At 38.7% G+C, this 18,041-nt stretch overlaps 1 protein-coding gene across 2 annotated transcripts in view; it reads left to right on the top strand.

Annotated features, from left to right (window-relative positions):
- PPME1 (protein phosphatase methylesterase 1) overlaps positions 1 to 18,041 on the top strand; it is an 84,439-nt gene that overhangs the window by 61,921 nt on the left and 4,477 nt on the right. For both annotated transcript variants that reach the window (XM_033203769.1, XM_033203770.1), the window contains exons 7-11: positions 157 to 247; positions 5,157 to 5,222; positions 8,063 to 8,186; positions 14,686 to 14,815; positions 15,686 to 15,730. In XM_033203769.1, coding sequence (XP_033059660.1) covers positions 157 to 247; positions 5,157 to 5,222; positions 8,063 to 8,186; positions 14,686 to 14,815; positions 15,686 to 15,730 — 456 coding nt within the window. The remainder of the gene's footprint in view (positions 1 to 156; positions 248 to 5,156; positions 5,223 to 8,062; positions 8,187 to 14,685; positions 14,816 to 15,685; positions 15,731 to 18,041) is intronic.

The raw sequence follows: 18,041 nt of genomic DNA on the forward strand, positions 1-18,041 counted from the left end.
CCCCAGAGGCAAAAATTATTGAGGGCCATCTTTATTTCTCTGCAAACATCACTAAATTCTGCAGTCATCAAGAGCAGATATATAGTAATTGACTCAGTAAGTGTAAATGCTCAGAATAAGTTAAATATGTGGTTACAGTTTTTGTTTAACATCCAGGTACAGCTATGGATGCACTTAATAGCATGCAGAATTTCTTACGGGGTCGTCCTAAAACCTTCAAGTCTCTGGAGAATGCTATTGAATGGAGGTAACCAACAAATCTTTGTCACCTTTATTTAATTAATTTGTTTGTTTGCTTGCTTATTTACTTATTTATTTATTTAGGAGACAAGGCCTCACTCTTATCACCCAGGCTGGAGTGCAGTGGCATGATCCTAGCTCACTGCAACCTTGAACTCCTGGGTTCAAGCAATCCTCCCACCTCAGCCTCCCAATTTGCTAAGACTACAAGTGCACACCACCAAGACTGGCTAATTTTTAAATTTTTTGTAGAAACGAGGTCTTGCTGTGTTGCCCAGGCTGGCTTCAAGTAATCCTCCTGCTTTAGCCTGGCCTCAAGTAATCAAGTAATCAAATTCCTGGCCTCAAGTAATCCTCCTGCTTTAGCCTCCCAAAGTGTTGGGGTTACAGGCATGAGCCACAGTGCCCAGCCACTGTTGCCTTTATTCTAAATGTTAGATTGTAGCTTTTCTTCTTTTTTAGGTCAAGCACCAAGTTCGAGGAATAGAATTTCAGTTGCTATGCTTTATTGTAATAACATATGAGGAAACATTATATAAACAGCAGAATTTTTTTGAATATTTAAAAATATTTTAGATTTGGCTCAGTTGTCTGAAGCCCATTCTTTTCCCAATACACTGTAGTGCCTCCTGGAATCTTAGTAATTATTGATCATCTGCTGGGTCTAGCTGTTTCTGCCTCTGAGGTGAGAGGTTAGACTAGGTGGTTTCTAAGGCCTCATCCCCCTCTGATGCTCCATGGTTTTGGATTTACTTGCTGTGTTTCAGATAAAATGGTGGAGAAATGGAAGATGGCTATAGGTTCCAATCCCTCACGTTTATTTGGATTTTGGGTAAATAAACTCAATGGGTAGTTTTTATAAAAATCAGTGTCAGAATTCCATTTAAGCAAAGGAATGAATTTATTCATTAATTCAGTTAATCATTTGATAAAGTATTTATTAAACACTTATTTTGTGCTAACAGGTGAAGATTCAGAGATGAATAAAACACTATCCCTTCCCACAAGGAGATCAGTCTTTGGATAAATGTCTTCATCATCCTATCTTCCTTCCTATTCTTCTAACTCTATCTCCAGTCCCTTCTTCAGAACATTTTCTCTTAAGTTCTCCAAACCACCCAGATGACTCCTTCAGCAAAATTACTAGAGACCTTTAAGTCTCTATTATATTGCGCTGTATACCCTTAAGTTTTCCAATCCTCCCTTGAGGGATATGGCTCATATTAATTTTTATTAATGTCTGTCTTAATGCCCTTCCTGCATCATAAGGGAAGAAGCTATTCTGTATTTCTTTTATACTTTCATATAGCATATGGCAGACTGCCCTAGCAGGCAGAATATATCTGTTAACTGAATCAGATATCAAGTGGAAATTTAGAACTTGGTAAATATATCGTAGGAGTTTTCCTAGGACAAAGGGTCTTATGCAAGAATATGGCTTGTTAGAATGATGTTTGTGTTTGGTGAAGTTGTTTTTACCACTTCCTGTTCACTACTGTGACACAGGGTTCCTGTTCTTGCAGAAATATCAGATCTCTCTATCTTGGGCAGACAGCATCAAGAATGTAGCTGCTGCCAGCTTGGCTTGTACCTCAGGTGTCCTGCCTGCTTCCACAGTAACAACCAGTGAGAAAGTTATTCTAGAGTTGGCTCAGTTGTCTAAAGCCCATCTATCTTTTATCCATACTTTTTTTTTGAGACGGGGTGTCACTCTTGTCCAGGCTGGTGTCCAGTGGCGTGATTACAGCTCTCACTGCAGCCTTGACGTTCTGGGCTCAAGCGATCCTCCTGCCTCAGCCACCCAAGTAGCTGGGACTACAGATGTGCACCACGATGCCCAGCTAATTTTTGTTTTTTGGGTTTTTTTTTTTTTTGTAGCAACAGGGTTTTATCATGTTGGCCAGGCTGGTCTTGAACTCCCGGGCTCAAGCAGTCTGCCCGCCTGCCTCGGCCTCTCAAAGTCATGGGATTGTAGGTATGAGCCACTGCATCTGGCCCTATTTCCAAACTTTAAAATTTATTCAGTAAAATTTTTTTTCTAGTGCCTAGGATGTGTCAGTACCTGACCTAAGAACTGGGGGATGAATCAGGCTCAGTTCCTATCATCAAAAAACTGGGGATGCAAACAAGGAAATGCATAAACACAACACAACGAAGGAAGCCAGGGGATATAGAAGAAGGGTACCTAATGCAGCCTGGGTATCATGGTAGGCCTTCTCTTAAGGTAGAGTCTTGTTTCTTTTGCCAGATACAGGATAGCATAAGGGTTCTGTTTGTTAAATGTTAAGATACTGGGTTTCATGAGAGTCATTGATTTTTCTGAACCTGAAAATTGTTATACTATGAGGTATTTGGTAATTTTGTTTTTTATTCCGCTGAATATCTGAATCAGGTTTATGACCGATGGCCATTTTGGCTATTCCAGATTTTTTTTATGTTGCGATATAAAGCCAGTGAATTACTGCTTTTGCTCTCATAGGTTTCCTAATGAGAGGCAGCAGGGGTATAGTCATTAAGAACCTGGGCTTTAGGCCAGATGTGGTGGCTCACACTTGTACTCCCAGTGCTTTTGGAGGTTGAGATAGGAATACCACTTGAGGCCAGGAGTTTGAGACCAGCCTGGGCCACATAGTGAGACCCTGTCTCTACAAAAAAAAAAAAAAAAAAATTTTTTTTTTAATTAGCCAGGTGTGGTGGCATGTGCCTGTAGTCCCAGCTACTCAGGAGGCTGAGGTGTGAGGATTATTTGAGCCCAGAAGTTCAAGGTTACAGTGAGCTATGATGATGCCACTGCACTTTAGCTTTAACAACAAAGTGAGACCTTGTCTCGAAACAAAACAAAAAAGTTAGGGGAAGCCTGGGCTTTGAGATCAGACAGATACAAATTTGCATCTTGGTTACACCACTCTGGCTGTTCTGAGGAAAATCGAATAGAAGAAGTGGGGAATGAGGTATGAAGTTGGTTAGGAGACTGTTGTAGTATAGGAGAGTAAGAGTGGTAAACATAGACTAGGATGGCAACAGAGGAAGACAGAGAGTCATTTTTTAATGTATTTTCAAGGTAAAGCTGACAGGACTGGTTTATGGAATGGATGTTGGGAGAGAGACGGGGGAGGGCAGGAAGGGACTTAAGGATGACTTCTAGGTTTTTAGCCCAAGCAATTGGATGAATGGTAGAAACAGAAAGAAGTAGATATGGGAGCAAATAAGGGGCAGATAATCAGTTTTGTTTGGATAAACTCAAATGCTTATTACATATGTAAGTGGAAATGTTAAGTAGGCAATTGTATATACTAGTTAGAAGATTAGAAGAGGCTGAACTAGAGATAAATTGGAGAATCGTCATCACATAGTTAATATTTAAAGGTGAAAGATTGAATGTGAAGACCTAGGAACTTCATATTGATAGGAAAAAGATCCCAGACTGAGTCTTGGGATATTCCACAATATTTAGAGCTTGGGAGGAAGAGGAAGATCCAACAAAGAAACTGAAGAGGCACAGTTGATGAGGTAAAAGGAAAACCAGGTGAGTATAGCAAGTGTTTGTAGAAGGAGGGAGAGAACAACTATGTCAGATGCTGCAGAGAGATCAAGTAAGATAAGGACCAAGAAATGACTATTGGAATTGGCATGATAGAGATGACCTTGACAAAATAAATATCTGAAAATAAATGGGAGATAAAAATCAGATATAAGTTGGGGAAAGGATGAGAGGTGACAAAGTAGAGAAAGCAAGATAACTTTTGAGGAGCTTTGCTGTGTAGGAGAGCAGAGAAATGGAGTAATAGGTAGTAGTGAATGTGGCATTGGGAATGTTTTTAAAGGCTAGATAGTAGAGTATGGTTGTGACATCCACAAGAGAAAAAAAGTGACACAAAAGAGAGACAGGATACTTGAAGGAAACAGTATCTTTTCAGAAGCAAGAGGGGATGGGAACTAGTGCCCAAGGTTGGCCTTCATTGGAATAGAGATATTTCATGTATTAAACAGGCATCAAGGCAGAGTATATTATTATTGGTGAATTTGTTTATTCAGTTGGTAGTTAAAAGACGAGGTAATAGTTCTGATTGCTTCAGTTTACCATTAAAGTAAGAAATAATGTCATTATCTGAGGAGGGGGGCTTTAAAATTTTGAATGATTTTTTTAACTAAGAAATGAGATTTAAAGAAACACTTTCTCCTGGTGGCTTGCTTCAGGCAGTGTTTCCAGTTCCCCCTGGGAATGCAGTCATTTTGCTCTGCCCTTAGTTGTACTTACGTGGACAAATGTGAGAAGCCTAATTTATTCAGATAGCCTAAACTCTGTAGCACAGCACACGAGGCCCTGGAGAAGCTGGCGCCTGCCTACCAATCCTATTCTGTCACGCTCCCCCTTTGCCTCCTCCCTGCTTCTCCTTGCACCCAGTCCTCTAAAATCATTATCTTGCCAACTTTCACATCACAGCACCTTTGTTCACAATGTGCCCTCTGCCTAGAATGCTCTAACCAACCTCTTTTATTTTCTGGTTAAACTTGTTGTCTATACTCCTCAGTTTAGCTGTGACCTTTGGGGAGCTTTCTCTGACCTCCTCATTCGTGATAAAGTGCCTTCTTTGAACCCTGCCTTATTATATTAACATTATGTGTGTCTTTTTCTCCCTACTGAATTATGTGCTTCTTGAATATAGGCCTGGCACCTAGTATCCTCTTGATAAATAGCTGCAGAACTGAAATGGCTATGGTGTTTTTACTTAATTTTTACTACCTAGCTTATAACCATATAGCCAGGTGAGTAGTAGTGGCAATCTCTATAGTAAGAAACACTGGTGATCACTACTTTTTATTAGGTCTCACATAATCTGTAGAATTATTTGATTCCAATGATTTGATACAATGGATACTGAATACCCTTCTGTCTTCCTTCTTTTCTTTCCCAGTGTGAAGAGTGGCCAGATTCGAAATCTGGAGTCTGCCCGTGTCTCAATGGTTGGCCAAGTCAAACAGTAAGTCTTATTTTTCCCCCTTGGTCTGATGAGAGGCAGAAACATGGTGAGGGAATTACAGATTTTCTTTTGCCTTCCTTCCTTTCTCTCCTTCCTTTCCTTTCCTTCTCTTTCTTTTCTTTCCTCCTCTATTTAATACTGGATTACCTTAGCAAAACTGTGTTAAAAAGCAAAAAATCCCAGAGCATAGACATGAAAAATTATGTTCATCTTAGTGATGGCAGCTGAGTTTCATTCTAGTAACAGTCTCCTTCTAAGCCAAACCTGGCGGTGAGGGAATTATGATAAAAAAGCTCTGGCATAGCCTGAGTGAAAGCCAGATTCTAAGGATAAGCTAAGATTATTTAGCCCAATTGATCTTTCCTGATGGAATTACATGGCATTCTGGATATTGCTGTATAGTCACAAAATAAACTTTAGATGAATTGAGAAAATGTTGCCCAACAGAAGAGACAGGAGTTAGATGAAAATGATGACAGCATTGAGTGTCTACTATTTGCCAGGCACTCTGCAAGGTATTTTATATGCACTGTCTCATTTTTAAAACCTTATATTATGGAAAATTTTCACACATATAAAAGAAGAGTAATATAGTGGATGGAACCTAGTGTGCCCATTGTCCATTTTCATTGGTTATTAACCCATAACTATGTCTCATTTGTTTCATCTGTGCCCCCATGTATTTCCCCAGTCACAAAATATTTTGAAGCAAATTCCAAACAAATATAATTTCCTCTGCAAGATTTTCATATGATCTAAAAATAAGGACTCTCTAAACATCATCACAATGACATTATTACACCTAAAAAATTGGCAGTTCTTTAATATCATCAAATATCTAATCAATATTCACATTTCTGATTGTCTCATAAATAATTTTTTATGGTTATAGTCAAAATCAAAATAAGTAGATAGCAATTGGTTGATACACCTCTCATGCATCTTTTAATCTAAGGTTCCACTTGTATCTCGCTTTCTTTTTTGATTTCTTGCAATTTATTTCTTGAGGAAACCTTCCTGTTTGCCCCATAGAATTTCCCGTAATCTGGATTTGCTGATTGAATTCTCAGGCCATAATTTAACATATTCTTTTGTTCCTTATATTCTCTGTAAATAGTTAAATCTAGAAGCTTCATTGGGTTCAGGTGTTTTGTTTGCCAGAATACTTGATAGGTGATATTGTGTACTGCCATCAGGAAGTACATAATGTCTGATTGTCTTTTTTTTTTGAGACGGAGTCTCACTTGGTCGCCCAGGCTGGAGTGCAGTGGTGTGATCTTGGCTCACTGCAACCTTTGCCTCCCGGGTTCAAGCAATTCTCCTGCCTCAGCCTCCCGAGTAGCTGGGACTACAGGCAAGTGCCACCATGCCCAGCTAATTTTTTGTATTTTTAGTAGAGATGGGGTTTCACCGTGTTAGCCAGGATGGTCTCTATCTCCTGACCTTGTGATCCGCCCACCTCGGCCTCCCAAAGTGCTGGGATTACAGACGTGAGCCACCATGCCCAGCCGGTTGTCTCTCTCTTTGTTTTTTAATGTCAGGAGCGGTTGGTGTTACCTAGATTCATTAATTCATTTGCAACTATCTCATTTAATCCCTACAATACCTCTTTAAGGTAAGTATTGCTTTATAGATGAGGAAATAGAAGTTCAGAGAGGTAGTTTCCCAAGATCACATAGCTCGTGGATGACATAGCTGAGATTCAAACTCCTGTGTATTTGACTTCAAGGCCTATATTACGAGTTTTATGCCTAAAAGGGTAATTTCAGTAGAAATATCAGGTAGTCTAAATGCAAGACTTTGAATAAGCTGTGAGACTGCCCACTTTTCAATTCCTAAATATTTTGAGACCTCAAATTTTTCTAATCAGTAGTAAAGCATTTTATATGGCATATATGCAGATAGTTGAGTGATTTTAAAATTTTATTTCCAGTGATGTTTTCTCTTAATATGTAAACCTATGTGTAGGAGAGTGCGTATGTACACGTGTGTTAATTGTCACCTAGATAGCTGGAACTTTCCTGCCCCTTATGATCTAGGTGAAATTGCCTTGAACCTCCTAATCCACAGGCTGTAGGAATTCAAAGCATATGTTTCTTTGTTACACTATTTTTTAAATCACATCTATAATGTATACTACGTGCGAAGCTTGGCACCTCAAGTTTCATATAAAACTCCTACTTAACAAAACATTTATGAACGTACACTTCACTGAAGGTTTGGCACAGAAGACAGAGAGGGAGAAGTTATCATTCTTAAAAATCTACCGCTGACCTTTGAATTTATCCCAGTCTCTTTTTATCTTGCTTATTCTAGAGATGCCATTTGAAAGAGAAAAACAACAATAATTGGTTGGTTCAGATGGTTTCTGTCAGCTAATTAAAAAGTGAGGCCTTTTATCATTGTTTGAGCCTTGTTCTACTGTAAGCAGGGTTCAGCAGAAAAGCACCATGTTTTGCAGTTAGTTGAGCCTGGATTTGCATCCCAGCCTTATCCACTTATGAGTTAGGTGATACTGGACAATTTTCTTAACTCTTCAGGGCTACTTCATAGGATTGTTATGAAGATTATGTAAGATTATGCCAATAAAACTCATGCCTGAGGAAATGGTTGTTTCCTTTCTATGGGTCAGTATTGGGGTAAGAAGTGGAAACCAGCCCTTGGAGTATAGTTATACATTGGCCATGATTTCCACAGCCCTGGAAATGCACAATTCTATCCTCCTACCAGGATGATTGTTAAGTTTTATCTAACATTTGATTTTAAAAGGCCATGAGTATCTCTGACATAATTTGTATATTGGAAAGAGGTGTGTAATAGCACTTTTTAAAAAAACCTAGGTGTGAAGGAATTACAAGTCCAGAAGGCTCAAAATCTATAGTGGAAGGAATCATAGAGGAAGAAGAAGAAGATGAGGAAGGAAGTGAGTCAATAAGCAAGAGGAAGAAGGAAGATGACATGGAGGTGGGTTAAAACATTGATTCTTGAAAAGATGTGGTATGGAATGGTTCAAACTGTGTGTGGGTGGGGAAGGGCTGACAACATTGTTCTTTTTGTTTGCTGTTAGGTATTTTAGGGCGCAAAGACACTATCATACTTAGCTTAACTATAAGATGTAAAGCGCTGTTGATAGCTCTGACCAATTGGAACATAAAACTTACACTGTTTACCCTCCCCTAAAACAGACTGCTTTCTCACCTGTTCTTCTGTTCCTGTGTTTCCTCCCATGAGAAAAATTCCATTTCCTACCAGTCTATTCTAAGCTCATTCAGATCTTACCCTGTCCATCTGTCTTTCAAAGTTTATCTCCTTGAGCAAGCTTTCTTTGTCTGTTTGTTCGTTTGAAACTGGGTTTTGCTATGTTGCCCAGGCTGAATTCCTTGGCTCATGTGATCATCCCAGCTCAGCCTCCCCAGTATCTGTAGCTGGGACTACAGGTGCGTGCCACCACACCCAGCTTCCCTGGGGAAGCTTTCTGACCTTAATTGATAACACTCTCTTTCCAACACAGCACTGAAAGTCTATATGACACACCTTAGCACTTTTTTTTTTGCAGTTGTACGTACTAAGTCATATAACTGATTTTATAAGTCACACACAGAAATCCTATGGTCCTTTGCTAGTCATCTGTTGACTCATGTTGTCCTCTGTGCAAGAATTGTATTCCAAACAAACAAAAAATGTGTATTTTGTGGCAGAAACTGATGTTCTGCATGAATTTCCCTCTGCATTTAGCTCAGGGTTGTATAAATAGTGTTTTATAAGTACTTGCTAGGCAAGTAGTGGTAACAAGTGCTTTTTTCTTGAAAATGTTTCGTGATCATGAACAGCAGACTAGGGATGGATTTGAATATAAACATCTTACTAATGGCAGATAATGAACATGTAATGACCTACTCCTTTGCATTTGGAGATGCTGCTGTTAGCAAGAAGGAGAATACATTTTTAAACAGGATTTTAAATTTGAGGATCTTCTTGCCATCTTTAAAATCAGTGATCAGAAATATAATACTTTGTACCTCTTTAGAGTTTACAAAGGTATAAATAACTCATGGTCTATTTGGTCCTCTCAACATCTTATGAGGTGTGGAGAGATCTTTTCTCCCATATTATGGTGTAGAATCTGAGGCTCAGAAGTTAAGAGACTTGCCCAAGGTCATCAAGCACACATTTAGTAGATTTGAGACTCTTAATATAATTAATTGCTTTTTACCCATCATGTGCTAAGCACTATGCTGAATGCTTCACATTTATCATCTCTAATTCTCATTTTAGTTCTGCATTGTAGATATTATCACCATTTTACAACTTAGGTACAGATACTTGCCCATGGTCACACATAAAAGTTAAAGCTAAAACACCCAGATCCTCGATTTTTAATTCTAACTCATTTTTTCTTTGTATTTTTTTATAAGCCCAATTATGTGGTTTCATAAACTCCAGCAGTTCTGTTGAGAGGGTGAACTGAGGCACATTAATAAGGAGTGTCCATGAGTATTCACTCCCTATTTCTCCCCAACCCTCCCAGCCTTGGCAACCACTAATCTAATCTCTATAGATTTGCCTAATCTGGACATAAAATATAAATGGAACTAATAATATGTGGTCTTTTGTGACTGACTTCTTTTCCCTTAGAATAAAATTACCAGGGTTCATCCATATTGTAGCACGTATCAAATAACTCATTTCTCTATATGGTTAAATAATGTGCCATTGTATGGCTATACCACAGTTTTTAATCCATTGATCGCTTGATGGACATTTGGGTTGTTTCCAATTTTTGTCTATTATGAATAATACTTCTTTGAACATTTGTGTGTAACTTTTTGTGTGGATATAGGCTTTTATTATTTGTCTTGGGTACACAGCTAGGATTGGAACTGATGGATCATATGGTAAGTATATTTAACCTTTTGAGGAACTGACAGACCGTTTTCCAAAGCAGGTGCACCCTTTTACATTCCCACTAGCAGTGTATGAGTGTTCTAGTTTATCAGTATCCTTGTCAACACTTGTTATTTTCTCTCTTTGTGATTATGGCCATCCTAGTGTGTATGAAGTAGTATCTGATTGTGGTTTTGATTTTCATTTTCCTATTGACTCTTGATATTGAGTTTCTTTTCATGAGCTTATTGTCCACTTATGTATTTTCTTTGGAGAAATGTTTATTCAGATACTTTGCCCATTTTTTACTTGGGTTATTTGATTTTATTACTGAATTTTAAGAGTTCTATATATATTCTAGATACAGATCCCTAAATTGCAAATACTTTCTCCCATTCAGTGGGTTGTCTTTTTACTTTCTTGATGGCATTCTTAGAAGTACAGACAGTTTTAATTTGATGAAATTCAATTTATCTGTTTTTCCTTTTGTCCCTTGTACTTTTGGTATTATATCTAAGAAGGCTTTGCCTGAATGTCATGAAGATTTATACCTATGTTTTCTTCTAAGAATTTTCTTGTTTTAGCTCTTACATTTAGGCCATTTTGAGTCAGTGTTTGTGTATAATACCAGGAACGGAACCAACTTCATTCTTTTGCATGTAGATATCCAATAGTCTGTCCCAGCTCCATTTATTGAAAAGGCTCCTTTTTCCCCATTTAATTGTCTTGGCACCTTTGCTGAAAATCAGTTGACTATAAATGTTAGATTTTATTTCTGGACTCTGAATTCTATTCTATTGATCTATATGTCTGCCCTTATGCAAGTACCACACTGTCTTCGTTATTGTAGCTTTGTTGTATGTCTTGAAATCAGACAGTGTGTAAGTCCTCCAACTTTGTTGTTCTTTTTCAAGGTTATTGACATCCTTTATATTAAAAAAAAATTTTAATACTTGTTTATGTGCCAGACCACACTCCTGTTGTTTCATATACATGAGTATCTTTAGCTCATCCTTACAATTCTTTCAGATCTTGTGCTGCCAATTTCACAGCTAAGAAAACAGGCTGGAGCTGGGCACAGTAGCTCATGCCTGTAATCCCAGAACTTTGGGAGGCCGAGGCGGGTGGATCACAAGGTCAGGATATCGAGACCATCCTGGCCAACATGGTGAAACCCTGTCTCTACTAAAAATACAAAAATTAGCTGGGTGTGGTGGCGTACACCTGTAGTCCCAGCTACTCGGGAGGCTGAGGCAGGAGAATTGCTTGAACTCAGGAGGTGGAGGTTGCAGTGAGCCGAGATTGCGCCACTGCACTCTAGCCTAGGCAACAGAGTGAGACTCTGTTTCAAAAAAAAATAAAATTAAATTAAGAAAGAAAAAGCAGGCTGGAAGAAATTAAGTAACTTCCCAAGGGACCCACAGTTATTAGTTAATGATGGCTTTGGGACTTGCATTCAGTCAGATCTGACTGACACAAAGCGTTATGTTTTTAAACACTTTTCCAGTGAAACAGTGGGAGATAATGCAAGGCCTGTGGTGGATGCCCTTGTGTGGAGAACTGCATCTCGCCCAGGTAAACATCCCAGACAGATTGTTAGCCAACTTTCTGTTTCTCCCACCCAACAAGTGTATCTCATTATATCAACCCACTTTATTACCATTTTCATGGCATCTAATAGGCATCTAAACTAAACTTTATGATCTAGCTCTTGGGAGAAAGGATTTATTTCCAATAACCTAAATACAGGAGAAATCCTAATTCTATCCAGAATTTTTCCTTTGGTTTTACAAATTTTAAGATTTGAGATGAACTGTTTTATATATATATTATAATACTACTTTTTGGAGGTTCTCTTACGTTAAATTTGTCATTTCCCTGTGAAGTTCAGTGTGCATGTAGGAGGGGCTTGTGAGATTATGCCTTGTCTCTGACAGTGGAGCTGATCTCTTAGAAATGGCTCATTAAAGGAAAGTGTTGTGGGGAATAGGACAGGCTGAGGTTCCAGGTTGAAATGGCAGTATTTCCTTTAAAGTGTCCTACCCCTGGTAAATGTTAACAGTGGAGAATAGAATTGGTTCTTTAGTGAGAATATTTGAATCATAAGGTACCTTTATGTCTCCTTGTATTGACAGAAGACCAAGGCCCAAAGAAGGGAAGGGACCTGAGAAAATCAGTGGCAAAGACAGGACTAGAAGACTCAAGTTTCTTGATTTCCCATTTGGCCATCTTTCTTTCCTTCCTTCCTTCCTTCCTTCCTTCCTTCCTTCCTTCCTTCCTCCCCTCCCCCCCTCCCTCCCTCCCTCCCTCCCTCCCTCCTTCCTTCCTTCCTTCCTTCCTTCCACATAAAATTTGCCATCTCGGTAATTTTTCAGTGTACAGTTAATATTCACATTGTTGTGAAACATCTGAGATATAAACAGCAACTCCCCTTTCCCAAAACTCTTCCAAAGGCCCCGGTTACCACCATTCTACTTTCTGTTTCTATGAATTTGACTATTTTAGATACCTCGTATAAGTGGGATCATATATGTCTTTTTGTGACTAGCTTATGTCACTTTGCATAATGTCCTCAAAGTTCAGTCCCTATGCGGCTTGTGATAGCATTTCTTTCCTTTTTCTGACTGACTTATATATGTATATACCACATTTCGTTTATTCATTCGTCCATCAGTGGCCATTTGAGTGGCTTCCACCTCTTGGCTGTTATCCATAGTGCTGCTATGAACATGGGTTTGCAGATACCTCTTTGAGATTCTGTTTTCAATTCTTTGGATATGTACCCATAAGTGGGATTCCTGCATCATGTAGTAGTTCTATTTTTAATATTTTGAATAACTGCCTTGATGTTTTTCTTATTGGTTGAAGCATTTTACAACTCAGTACACAAGGGTTCCAAATTCTCTACATCCTCACCAACATTTATTTTTCTCTTTTTTGATAGTAGTCATCCTAATAGGGGTGAGATGGTTTCTCATTGTGGTGTTGATGTGTATTTACTTTGATTAGTAATGTTAAGCATCGTTTCATATGCTTATTGGCCACTTCTATATCACCTCTAGAGAAATGTCTATTCAAGCCCTTTGACCATTTTTTAATCAGGTTACTCGATGTTTTTAGTTGCTGAATTGTAGGCGTCCTTTATATATTCTGAATATTAATCCATTATGAGATACATGATTTGCAAAGATTTTCTCCCATTCCGTACACATAGTACCATTTGTCTGTTTTTGCCTTTGTTCACTGCTTTTTGGTGTCATATCCGAGAAATCATTGCCAAGTCTAGTGTCCAGCTTTTCCTCCATGTTTTCTTCTAGGAGTTTTATGTCTTAATCTTACTAGACTTACTAGATCTTTAATCTTAGTCTTACTAGGTCTTTAATGAAGCTGGGGGATAAGGCCCCAGCTTCATTCTTTGGAATATGCATATCTGTTTGGTTATCCCAGTACTGTTTGTTGAAGAGACTATTCTTTCCTCACTGAGTGGTCTTGGCACTCTTGTCAAAAATCATCTGACCATTTATGTGAAGGTTTATTTTTGGGCTATTCTATCCCACTGGTCTATTTGTCTTTATGCCAGTACCAAGCTGTTTCAATTACTGCAGCTTTGTAATTGGGTGTGAGTTCTCCAATTTTGTTCTTCAAAATTCTTTTGGCTAGTCAGTGTCTCATGAGATTCCATATGAATTTTAAAATGATTTCTTTCTATTTCCTAAAAGAAAATGCCATTGGAATTTTGATAGAGATTATGTTGAATCTGTAGATTACTTTGGGTAGTATGGACATCTTAAGCATCCAGTGATCTTTAACGTAATATGTTAAATATCTCGTGGTCGCTTTTAGATTTTCATATTGTGGTTGATTCAGTATATTTATTTCAATTATAATGTTTCAAATATTTCAATGGTATAGAAAACTATAGAAAATTATTTTTTCAGCCAATATATGATTGCATACTCTGTACTTATCTACTATAAAGATTTAATAAATGTTGACATTTTGTCATATTTGTCTCATATTTCCTTTCAAAATTACTGTTGCAGGAACATTATATCATTATAAAATACAAGAAAAAATGCTCTACTAACAAATCAACCTATTTTCAGTTTTCCTTTTTTGTACTTTACTATGAGTATGCCACATTTTTCCAGTACTAATCCTAACTTCGATGACATGTTGTAATCTGTTTCTTGCTTATATTATAAGCATTTTTCATATTGCAATATGTTCTTTGTAGTTACTATTTTGATGAAAAACATCCTTTTTGCCAACCAAGTATGAGAAAGGCTTAATCTTGGCACTACCACTTACTAGCTTTGTGATCTTAAGAAAGTTTCCTAAACTCACAGAAACTAATAGCAATAAAAAGTAAACTCGTAATTATCTTAAAATGAATATTACAGTGACCCATACAACAAGACTGTTAGAAGGACTGAATGTATATGAAAATGTCTGGGACTCAGTAGGTCCTTAATAAGTGCTAGTTTCCTTCCCTTTCCTTTTCCCAGGGATCTAGTTTTTAATCCTTTTCCTCCAGGGCTTGCCCTCGGAGACTCAGAACTTGCTCTTATTCCTCCAGACCAAGAAAGACCATCCATACACCTGGAGAATTGAACTGGCAAAAACAGAAAAATACTGGGATGGCTGGTTCCGAGGCTTATCCAATCTCTTTCTTAGTTGTCCCATTCCTAAATTGCTGCTCTTGGCTGGTAAGTGTATATGTGCATGTATTAGTCAGCTCAGGCTGCCATAACCAAATACCATAGATTGGGTGGCTTAAACAACAGCAATTTATTTTCTCACAGTTCTGGAGGCTGGAAGTCTGAGATCAGGGTGCCAGCATGGTCAGGTTGTGGTGAGGGCTCTCTTCCTGGCTTGCCTTCTCTCTGTGCCCTCACAAGAGTGAACGTGAGCACTCTGGTGTGTCTTCTCTTAAGGACATTAATTAGGGACGTTCATCCTATCATGTCAGAGCTCTGCCCTCATGACCTTATTTAACCTTTGTTACGTCCTTATAGGCCCTAGTTCCAAATACAGTCACATTGGGAACTGGTGCTTCAACATGAGTTTTAGGGGGACACAACTCAGTCCATAGCAGTGTTGGTATATTGTCATCTCAATATGACCTCATTAAAACTTCTCACCAAATGAGTAGTGACATCCAAAGTAGAGTACCTTCCTCATTCATCTGTGCCTTTTCTCCTCCCTACACCCAGTCTCTAAACCTAACTAAGCATAGGCATTCATCTAAGCGTTAGGATGACCTAATTCTGGCCTGGCCTGTCTACTTGGTCAAGCTCAAGTCCTTCTTAGCCTAGAGCTAGATACAGTGGTATAAGGATATTCTGAGTATTATGAGAATTAAAATAGTAAAACTCTGTTTTCAGAACCAGTTTAACATAGTGATTTTAGGGGAATCTCAACCTGAAAAGTTTCATCTGGTGGTGAGAATATGCTCTGGGAGTTAGGATTGGTATAAACATGAATTGAGAATGTTATCATGTTTACAACTTGTAACACTTTTTACTTAGTACTTGAACAGCAAAATCTGTTTCACAATGAATTCTCTTGTTTTCTAGGTGTTGATAGATTGGATAAAGATCTAACCATTGGCCAGATGCAAGGTAAGTTATCAAGAAATTATGCCCCTGGACCCTTTTCTGAAGAAAGGGTGATAGGGCAATTAACATCCTGAGATAGTGAAGTATAACGGAGAAAGCCTGAACTTTAGAGTCCGATCCAAGTTGAACATCCACCTCTACTCCTGACACACTATATGATTATGGGGAAGTTATTTCCCTTTCCTGAGCTTTAATTTGTTTAAAAAAAAATCCATCCAAAAATGAAGATTGTAATACTACCTATGTTTCAGTTATAAGAGTTAAAATGAGGCAATGTGTTTTAAAATTATAAAGTACTGTATAGGTATATGATACTGTGAAAAGAGATATTCTGACTTCTGATGAGTTTTTTGTTTGTGGGGTTTTTTTTTTTTTTTTGGAGTCTTACTCTGTTGCCCAGGCTGGAGTGCAGTGGCCCAATCTCGGCTCACTGCAACCTCTGCCTCCCAGGTTCAAGCAGTTCTGCTGCCTCAGCCACCCCAGTAGTGAGATTACAGGCATGCGCCGCCACACCTGGCTAATTTTTGTATTTTTAGTAGAGATGGAGTTTCACCATTTTGGCCAGGCTGGTCTCAAGCTCCTGACTTCAAGTGATCTGCCTGCCTTGGCCTCCCAGAGTGCTGAGATTACAGGTGTGAGCCACTGCAGCTGGCCAGTATTTTTATTATAGTTAGAATTTTTAAGAAAGGGAAAGGCTCAAGATAATCCAGATATAAAAAGGTATAAATACCTGTTTAGAAGACAGCATGGTAAGATGGTAAAAGTAAAGTCTCTGATGTTCAGAAAACTGAATTTTGAATACTGCTTTTCCAGTAATTTTTTGACTCTGGCCAAGTTTTCTGACTTGCCTCAGCTTTAGTCTTCTTAATCTGTAAAATGAAAAAACTGATGGCAGCCTCAAACGGATCATGAGGTATAATGAGTAGAAAAATGACATGCTGAGCACTGTGTACAGATGCATGTATGTTAGCTAGATGACAGTGGAGGCAGCGGGTCCAATTTTGTGGGGGCCCTTGCTTTAGTACAGGTAAAAGACTCAGTGAAGGTGAAGTCAGTAGGCATGCAACTTTTGGGTTATGGGAAGAAGAGGTGCCAACTCCAAGACCAAAGTTTCAGGCTCAGGCAGAATCTGTTCTAGACCTTTCTTCCCTACTTACTCTCCCTGGACAATTTCATGGCTTCCATTTGTACCTTGATGACTCCCAAAGCTAAACATCCACCTCATCCCTCTCTCCTGAGGTCCAGTCCTAGCCCATGAAGCAAAACTGCTGGATGTCTCATGGGCCTCTCAAACTGTTCTTTTAGCTATCTTCAAGCTTTCCACAGCAAAGGGAGCTATATTCCTTCATAATAGTTGTTCAAAGCCTCTTGAATATAAAACTCTGGTCCCAGACCTTCATGGCTTTGCCTTCCTTTAACTACATTGTATCCTGAGGCCTGGAACAGGACCATGAGCTGGGACTGTGTGATTTTTTTTCATGGCACTGATGTTGGTCATTATGGGCTTAGACACTTATTGTGAGGATTACCCATGAGCGTGTTATTTTATGTGTACCTGGCACAGTGTTGTTGGTGTATGTGAGTTCTCCCTGATTATACCTACTCTTCCAAAGAGGAAGGACAAATGCATCCCTAGTCATCAGAGCTGATCTAACAGAAACAACAGGGAGATTGGAGTTGTAAGTTTTGGATCTAGTCATTTGTTCATCATTCATTCGCTAAAGATTTAAGCATCTACTCAGTGCCCAACCCTGTGTTAGTTCTTATTAGAGATATAGAGCAAGTAATAACACCATCGTCCCCTGTGCTTATGGAAATAACACACTCCTGGGGAGGCAAGCACCAGTGGCATGTAAAACGTAAACTTACTTGAAACTTACAAGAGGGCCATGTGCTGCTTTGTGTTTGGATCCAAGTGCATTAACAATAGTACTTTAGGAGCTAGAAGGGAGAGTTGACTAGGCTTGAGCACCCAGAGAGAGGCAGCTTACTGCAGGAGGAGGGGCACAAGCTGGGCTTTACTAAATGGGATCATCTTATTCCTCCACTGATTAACGAAGTGGCCTTGGGCAGGTCACTTTTCACTAACCTTGGCCTCAGTTTCATCATCTCAAAAAAGAATTTCAGTATTTTCGTGCATAATTTTATAGGGTAGATTTTGAGAATCAACTTTAAAAATGGATAGAAGAGTATACTGAAAACTTTTTGAATCCTATGTAACTGGGGTAAGAACCACAGGATGTAATGACCAGAAGAACTTTCAATCCCATTCCTTTATTTTATAAATAGAGAATCTGAGGCTGAGAAAACCTGC

This window comes from Trachypithecus francoisi, unplaced genomic scaffold, assembly GCF_009764315.1.
Source record: "Trachypithecus francoisi isolate TF-2019V2 unplaced genomic scaffold, Tfra_2.0 Lachesis_group8, whole genome shotgun sequence".
NCBI classification, from domain to species: domain Eukaryota; kingdom Metazoa; phylum Chordata; class Mammalia; order Primates; family Cercopithecidae; genus Trachypithecus; species Trachypithecus francoisi.